Raw genomic sequence first — 9225 nt, forward strand, 5'->3', positions numbered from 1 at the left:
CAAAACTGGTAACAGAGTCTTTTTTGTTTTTATTTTTCTTTGGGAAGGTTTTCGCATAGAAGCGAATAACAGCAATATAAGCAGAACACTCGCTACCAATCGCATAGCAGCTTTCACATGCTTTCGTGTGCATTCGTATGCGTTCGTGTGTTTACGTGGAAAAAAGTGACTCGCTACCGCCAGGTTCGCTAGTATCTGTAGAAAGCAGCATGTACGTGTTTGGATTTCTACTTCCACTTCTGTTCTGTGATAATCGTGTAAATCGGGGTAGTCTAAATAGGGGCAAATGTCGCAATATCGTCTTGATGGAATGTTTTTGCCCACCCCATCGACATCTCTATATCGAACTGCAGTAAACGTCAGCGACAGCATGTCCGGGGCTCAAAATTTGACAGCGGGCCCAAATCAGACTGCTGGCAGTTGAGTGAAACGCAGTGCTGACATGCTATCTCATTTTCGCACACACGAGATGTTGGCGGCGAAAACATCGTTATCTGCCAGAGGGGTGTTTTTGCCTTTACCCTGCATTACCGACAGTTATATCCAAAACTCTTCATAGGTCCCCTCGTTCAAGTTTTCACTGTGCTTTCGCCCTTTTGTTGATTCTATATCTTTTTTTCATCTTTGAAGCGCCCTTTTATTACGATACAAAAGAAATGCAGACAGATTCTCACGTAAACTTGTATTCGCTAGAACTGAGTTCTGTAGTTTTCGAAAAATCTCTATTTTAGTTTCATTTAAACACTGTTATCATCACAAAAGCTCACTGTTTCAGATAAACGTCAAACTGAATTTTTACTAAAAGTTGTAGAGTTATTTTAAAAGAAAAGTTATGGCCTTATACTTGGACGCCCCTTTTCTCGTTTCTGCGCTGGAGTTCAACTGTCAAACTTTCTCTGTTCGTGTTCGCTGTGTAGTGACGTTTCTCACTACTACTGTAACCCGTGTCGTGTCGATGTTTGCAGGGAGTGCGGTGTGTTGTTCACTGTTCACTTTTTGTTACACCTGTGGATGGAGTTGAATCCGTGGAATTTTCGCAGGCAAGAAAATCAGTGAAAAGTCGATATTCTGCTGTTCTTTGCAACAACATTCGGAATACACCAGCAAACAGCTGCTCACAATGGGAAGTAAGTAAAGAAAAACCTAAGTTTTGTCTAAAAAGTTTACTAACGGTAACGCTTCCTCCTCCACCTGTATCCACGTAGACAGTAGAAAAGCTCCGCGTTGGAACTTTTCCTTCCCACGGTCCCCTCATAATTTACCTTTCGTTTTTGATATTCTCTAACTTTGTTATAAACAATCGCAAAAAACTATCCTCTTTTTATAACAATTGCTTTTTAACACTGATTAGCTTCATATTTTCATAAATTTTAATGTAAAAGAACTGCTACATATAAGATTCGTAATTGCAAAATAACTAATCTATTTTTTTATCTTGCAGTTAAATTTCTCGAGGTTATAAAACCTTTCTGCAGTATTCTGCCGGAGATCGCCAAACCGGAACGGAAGATTCAATTCCGTGAGAAAGTGCTATGGACGGCTATTACTCTATTTATTTTCCTGGTATGCTGCCAAATTCCACTCTTCGGCATTATGAGTTCCGATTCCGCTGATCCGTTCTACTGGATTCGTGTTATTCTGGCTTCTAATCGAGGAACATTGATGGAACTTGGTATTTCACCGATTGTCACATCCGGATTGATAATGCAACTGCTGGCTGGTGCAAAGATTATTGAAGTTGGTGACACTCCAAAGGATCGAGCATTATTCAACGGAGCGCAGAAATTATTTGGAATGGTTATTACAGTGGGACAAGCTATTGTTTATGTAATGACCGGAATGTATGGCGATCCAGCTGAGATCGGTGCTGGCGTTTGCTTACTCATCATTATCCAGCTTTTCGTTGCCGGTCTAATTGTGTTACTTTTGGACGAACTGCTTCAAAAAGGCTACGGATTGGGTTCGGGTATTTCCCTGTTTATTGCCACAAATATTTGCGAAACGATCGTGTGGAAGGCTTTCTCACCGGCTACTGTTAATACCGGCCGTGGCACGGAATTCGAAGGTGCTGTAATTGCTCTATTCCATTTATTGGCTACCCGTCAAGATAAAGTTCGTGGACTGCGCGAAGCCTTCTATCGTCAGAACCTGCCAAATTTGATGAACCTGCTGGCCACAGTTCTAGTGTTTGCTGTAGTAATATACTTCCAGGGCTTCCGTGTGGATCTTCCGATAAAATCTGCCCGCTATCGAGGACAATACAGCAGCTATCCGATCAAACTATTCTACACATCCAACATTCCAATCATCCTGCAGTCGGCACTCGTTTCCAACTTGTACGTTATTTCGCAAATGTTAGCAGTTAAGTTCCACGGCAACTTCCTGATCAATTTACTCGGCGTGTGGGCTGATGTGGGAGGCGGTGGCCCAGCCCGTTCCTATCCAATTGGAGGACTTTGCTATTATCTGTCACCGCCCGAGTCACTCGGACATATTGTGGCTGACCCGATTCACGCCGTGCTATATATCGTTTTCATGCTCGGATCGTGTGCTTTCTTTTCCAAAACATGGATCGATGTTTCCGGCAGTTCAGCAAAGGATGTTGCTAAACAGCTTAAGGAACAGCAAATGGTGATGCGTGGCCACCGTGAAAATTCGATGATTCACGAGCTGAACCGATACATTCCGACTGCAGCTGCCTTCGGTGGTCTATGTATCGGTGCATTGTCCGTTCTGGCAGATTTCATGGGTGCTATCGGATCCGGAACCGGTATCCTGTTGGCCGTCACCATTATCTACCAGTACTTTGAGATCTTTGTAAAAGAGCAAAGCGAAATGGGTGGCATGGGTACGCTGCTCTTCTAATTTGCTCGCCGTACACTACTCTTAGGTCGTTCATTATTCAATTTTTTATGCTTAAGTTAAGCGCATTTTGTGAACCGTGAGTACGATAATGGAAAGGGGAAATCACTACAATTTACGGAACCATCGAAGTAAATAGTAACTGATTTCAAGGGGCAAGTGATGCCGGAACAATTTATAAGTTTAATGCTAACGCCGGGCGAGACGAGTAAGAACGCTTAGTTTTGTAAGGAATGCGAGAGGACGACTATTCGGATTATAATGAATATTTTTTTTCGTTTATATATGATTTTAGTTCATTCCTGAATGAAGATAAATCAAACAAATAATGCAACACGCTATAGTAGCGCAAAGTATGTCAATAAAGATGTGTAGAATAAAGAATGATTAGTCAATGGCTTTTATTTTTCTCTCGACATATAAAAATTGGGGCTTATTCCGCGAGGTGAGTGATGTGACACGGCAAGTTTTAACGCGCTACTCTTCTGTGTTTCGTTCAATATAAGTCGAGTCGAAGCGAATGACGTGACAGTTGCAAGACAAACCTTTCGCGAAGTGTGACTCAATGCACAATACTGAAGTAAATGAGCATGGGAGCTGGCAGGTTAATGAAATTAAATTTGCCACGTCCCTCGCCTCGCGGAATAGACCGCAATATATCATCAGTTTCATCTACGGGGGGCGGGGGTGAGTTTGCTGAACTATCAGTATCCGTCTGCGCATAAACGAGTAATTCGGGGTCAACATTAGATTATTTTTTATAATAGAAGTTCTACAGTTCCTAAACTAGCAAAGATAGAGATATGCTATATTCAGCAAAGTTGTGTATTTTTAGAATTTGTATAACATAAAGAAGTAATAGGACAACAATTACAAAAAGTGCTAAAATAGAAAAATGGATTTTAACCATTCTCATATAAGAAATAGTATTTTTCTATCCACGCTGGAGAGATGGAAGGTTACTGTTTTCAGCAAAATTCCATTCCACTCGGTCCATTGCCGCAATTCGCCAGCCACGTAGTCTGCGTAGGGTCCGCAGGTCACCTTCCACTTGATCAATCCATCTTGCTCGCAGCGCCCCACCGTCTCGTTCCAGTCGGATCATCATTGAGAACTTTTTTAACCGGGCTGTGCCCAGCCCATCGCAGACGATCGATTTTTGCGGTGTGCCTCATGGCCGTAAAGGACTACCGAACTAATCAGCGTCTTGTAGATTGTTAACTTCGAGACTAGAGGGTGGCGAATTTTGTTCGATCGCAGCGTCCTACGGAGTCCAAAGTAGGCACGATTTCCTGCCATAATGCGTCTTTGTATTTCTCTGCTGGTGTCGTTGTCTGCGGTAACCAGTGAGCCCATTTACACGAACACTTCTACCACTTCAATTTCATCACCGTCGATGTCAAAACCGTCTTCCTTTCATGTATTTTGCTTTCGATACATTACTGACAAGTCCAATCCGTTTGGCTTCAGTTTTCAGTTCGATGTACGTTTCGGCCATCCTCTCAAAGTTACGTGTAATGATGTCAACGTCGTCAGCGAAACCAAGAAGCTGGACGGACTTCGTGAATATCGTGCCACTCATGTCTATCCCGCTCTTCTTATCACACCCCCCAAAGCGATGTTGAACAGCAAACATGAAAGCCCATCACCTTGCCGTAACCCTCTTCGAGATTCAAAGGGACTCGAGACTGCTCCTGATACTCGAACAACACACATTACTGGATCCATCGTCGGCTTGACCAATCGCGTTAGTTTAGTCTGCCATAGCTGATCTCGATCGATCGTGTCATACGCCGATTTGAAGTCGATGAATAAATGATGCGTGGGCACGTTGTATTCGCGACATTTCTGCAACACTTGCCGAAGCGCGATAATCAGATCCGTGGTAGCACGAATTCCTCTTGATATTGCCCCGCGAACTCGTTTGTAAATGGTGATAATCGACGACATAAAAGTTGGGAGAATACCTTATAGGCGGCGTTCAACAGTGTGATTGCGCGGTAATTACAACAATCCAACTTGTCGCCCTTTTCGTAGATCGGACACACGATGCCTTCCGTCCAATCCGCCAGTAGTAGCTCCTCATTCCAAATATTGACAATGACTCAGTGCAGTGCTCTAGCCAGTGGGTCACCACCGTATTTCAGCAGCTCGCCGGGTAGCTGATCAGCCCCAGTCGCTTTATTGTTCTTCAGCCGACCGATCTCTTCTGCTACCTCCTGGAGGTCGGGGGCTGGTGTTCTGTCATCTTCTGCATGTGCTCCAAGATCTATTGCCATATCGTCATCTTCATGTTCAGCTGCATCGCTGTTAAGGTGCTCGTCATAATACTGCTTCTACCTCTCGATCACCTCACGTTCGTTCGAGAGAAGATTACCGTCTGAGTCCCGACACATATCGATCTGCGGCACTTAGCCCGATACAGTTCTTCCTGTTGGCACTTAGCACGGTACAGTTCTTCCTGTTGGCGCTTTTTCCTCCGGAAGACGGAGTTTTGCCTGTTCCGTGCTTGTTTATATCGCTCCACATTCGCCCTCGTACGGTGTTGCAGCATTCTCGCACGTGCTGCATTCTTCTCCTGCACTAATTGCTCGCATTCGCCGTCGAACCAATCGTTTTTTCGGTTCGGGTTCATTGTACCTAGTGCCGCTTGACCAGTACTACCGATGGCGGTCTTAATGCCCTTTCAACCATCTTCAAGAGTTGCTGCGCCAAGTTGCTCTTCCGTTGGTAGCACTGCTTCCAGCTGCCGCACGTATTCCTGGGCAACTACGGTGTCTGGTAGCTGCTTGATGTTGGGTCGCGGCGTACGACTTCGACGCGTGTTATACACCGTAGAGAGTTTTGAGCGCATGCAGACTGCAACTAGGAAATGATCCAAATCTATATTCGCACTGCGGTAGGTGCGAACGTTTATAACATCAGAGAAGAATTTACCGTCGATTAGAATATGGTCAATTTGGTTTTCTATTCGTTGATCTGGTGATCTGCAGGTGGCCTTGTGGATATCTTTGCGAGGGAAGAAGGTACTTTGGACTACCATGCCGCGGAAAGCTGCAAAATTTACGCATCGCTGGTCGTTGTCATTCGTTGTGGCATGCAGGCTGTTTGGCCCGATTACCGATCTCTATATAGCTTCCCGTTCTACCTGCGCGTTCATGTCACCGATGACGATTTTTACGTCCCGTCGCGGACAGCCATCATACACCTGCTCCAGCTGCGCGTAGAACGCCTCCTTCTCGTCATCGGGTCTCCCTTCGTGAGGGCAGTGCACATTGATGATACTGTAATTGAAGAAACGGCCCTTAATCCTCAACTTGTACATCCTTGCGTTGATCGGTTGCCAACCAATCACACGCTGGCGCATCTTTCCCAGTACTATAAAGCCGGTTCGCAGCTCGTTGGTGGTGCCACAGCTTTGGTAGAAAGTAGTCGCTCGATGCCCCCTTTTCCCTACCTTCTGTTCTGTCCAGCAAAGTTCCTGCAGTGCTACGACTTCGAAGTTTCGGGGATGTAGTTCATCATAGATTATCCTATCGCAAACCGGGAAGCCGAGCGTTTTGCAATTCCATGTCCCGAGTTTCCAATCGTAGTCCTTATTTCGTCGCGTAGGTCGACGCCGATTGTTCCGATCCCTATTTTCTTCTTCGTTGTCGGTAACTTTTTGGTTTCCAGGGCGGCTTGTTAGGCTTGCCCTTAACCCCCTGTCTCGCCGGAGGACCATCGTGCACAGCACTGTTTAGAGTCGCTGCTGGCACGAGGACGAGTATAATAATCAACCGCCACTAACATGGAGAACAGAAGCTGTTTGAGCCGCACCCCCTTGGTGAACAGACGCTCGTGTTTGACGAAGCATTTCCTCTACCGTCATGCTATGGCTACCGCGCCAGTATTCGCGTCGCACCTCCTCACTTCGCTATTGTTAGATTGACAACATTGCCCAGGCTACGCCGCATTTGGTATCATATCATGACTCGTGGAGGCGTGAGGCGGGAGCTTCAGAGGACCAGAGCTGTGTTTCATGCTCCTTTCAGGTTGTCAACTCACCATTTGAAGCCCACCAAACGATAGAACTTTTAATTTCAAGAAACTTTTCCGAATCCGATTTTTTGGTTTCGGACCACTGTGACCAACTGTAAGGAATATCAATAGACCATCAGTGGTTCATAGTACAGCCTCTTATTCAGCAACCCTACCTTCCTACCTATTCCTGGTACCAGCCAGGATACGAACAACCTTGGTGAAGATCGAATAGCCAGCCCCGATGGAAGCCAAGGTCATATGCTGCCAGGGAAGGAGGGCTCTTTCGACCTTTTTTGATCCTCCTGCGCGACAGTGAATTGGTGCAAGCCGCTACCATGAAAAACTAATAACCAATGAATGAGGAACAAAAGAATTAGGGCTGCAATAATCGAAATAGACTCATCCGACACAATAGAACTATGGATTGGAAATTCGGGACGTAAAACTGCTGATCTCTCAACTTCCAAGAAAGCACACGAGTGCTCTCCAACGTAATGAAAAGCCGCAAGTTCGACGTCCCTGCGCTGCAGGAAGTGTGCTGAAAGGGTTCAAGTGTACGTTCAGAAATAGATCTACAGGAACTACGGTGACACATACGAGCTGGAGCCCTCATAGTAATAGGCTGGATGTTGAAGGCCGTAAAGAGCGTGCATTCACTCGAATCTGAGCTGCCGGAAGAGGACGTGTCGTACGAAGCCCTTTTCGAGAACTGTTGGATACTATCAAAACAATCATTAGCTGTGTAGAGAGCTCCACGTCAGAACGTAAAAAAATAGAAACGGAAGAAGATGCAGTGAGCCCTAGTCTTCTAAGGAAGAGCAGAAGTATGTAAAGGAAGGACAGGAACACGAAGAAAAAGAATCTGAACGGTTCTCGCAATGGCTTTGTGCCGCGAGCCGAAATGTGTCGGGGTAAGAGTGTAGTTTGTAGTATTTTGCCGGACGATCATGAGGTGACCGATAGGTGAAAGTAGCACTTCGATGAACACCTGAATGACGCCCAGCTGCAAATGGAAAAGAGAAGCAGGCTCCAAGAATTCAAGGAGGTCAACAATTAATCGGCTGGAAAAAAATGGCATCAAAGCGAAAGTTATTAAAATGGAAGCAGAAAAGCTGGCCACTTGTTTGCACTGACTAATTATTAGCATTTGGGATACCGAAACGCTGCCGAAGAAGTGGAAAGGTGGGGCCAGCAACGGATCAAATATTTACACTTCGGTTGATCCTCCAAGAAGATCGTGAATACAGAATTCCCACGCACCATTTATTCGTTGATTTCAAAGCTGCATATGATACTATCGACCGATAAGAGCTATGCAAAACCATAGACGAGAGCAGCTTCCCCAGGAAGCTCATCAAACTGATTCAATCTTCGATGGATGAACCACAGTACTGTGTTCGGATCTCGGGTGGATTGTCGAATTCATTCGAATCACACATACGGCTTCGTCGTGAAATAGCGAAGATAGGTAAATATCTCTAAAACAAAGTATTATCAATTTCCCACCCTTTCGTACGCGATGAATTATAACCGTCGCGGGCGAAACCGTCGCCAGAACCGTCGCGGGAGCAAATATCGTTTATATTATCAAGTAAATCAATAGCTAACGTGCAAGACAAGCATAACATGTACTTATAACTTACATACAGCCAAGCAGATTCTTTCTGCGACGATTTCCAGTTATCAAAAAAGTGAGCAGCGCGTTTTGTTACCAAAGAAACGGGCAATACATGCTGATCTACGGAACCGAGGCCGACCGACGCCGCATGGGCAGTATTATTACGATCGACGGCGATGAGTTTGAGATAGTTGACGAATTTGTTTACCTTGGTTCACTGGTAACGAAGGACAATGCACCAGTCGTGAGATTCGGACGCGTATTATCAACAAAAGTTGTGTTCACTACGGGCTTCACAAGTAATTGAGACGCTCATTAGACCGGTTGTTCTCTACGGGCATGAAACGTGGACAATGCTCGAGGAGGACCTGCGGGTGCTCGGAGTTTTCGAACAATGACTGCTAAGAACGATCTTTGGTGGCGTCAAGAGAACGACGGATGGAGACGGGAGATGAACGATTAACTCGCAAAGCTGGATGGAGAACCCAGTATTCAAAAAGATGCCAAAGCTGGACGGATACGATAGGCATGTTGCAAGAATGCCGGACAACTACCCTGCAAAGATGAAGTTTGCTTCAAATTCTGTAGAAACAAGACAACCAGGAGCGCAGCGAGGAAGATGGTTAGACCACGTAGAACGAGATTTGGCGGAGAGTATGCGGTGTCCAAGGAATTGATGAGCGGTAGCCCACAACCGGTTACATTGGAGAACCTTTGTATAT

The 9225-nt window shown here is 45.4% G+C and overlaps 1 protein-coding gene across 1 annotated transcript; it reads left to right on the forward strand.

Annotated features, from left to right (window-relative positions):
- The first annotated feature begins 951 nt into the window (after positions 1 to 951).
- LOC128741038 (protein transport protein Sec61 subunit alpha) lies at positions 952 to 3255 on the forward strand. Its single transcript, XM_053836615.1, has 2 exons — positions 952 to 1127; positions 1442 to 3255. The coding sequence occupies exons 1-2, from the start codon at positions 1121 to 1123 to the stop codon at positions 2863 to 2865; spliced, it is 1431 nt and encodes a 476-aa protein (XP_053692590.1). The 5' UTR covers positions 952 to 1120; the 3' UTR covers positions 2866 to 3255.
- Positions 3256 to 9225: the final 5970 nt, after the last annotated feature.

This window comes from Sabethes cyaneus, chromosome 3, assembly GCF_943734655.1.
Source record: "Sabethes cyaneus chromosome 3, idSabCyanKW18_F2, whole genome shotgun sequence".
Taxonomy (NCBI): domain Eukaryota; kingdom Metazoa; phylum Arthropoda; class Insecta; order Diptera; family Culicidae; genus Sabethes; species Sabethes cyaneus.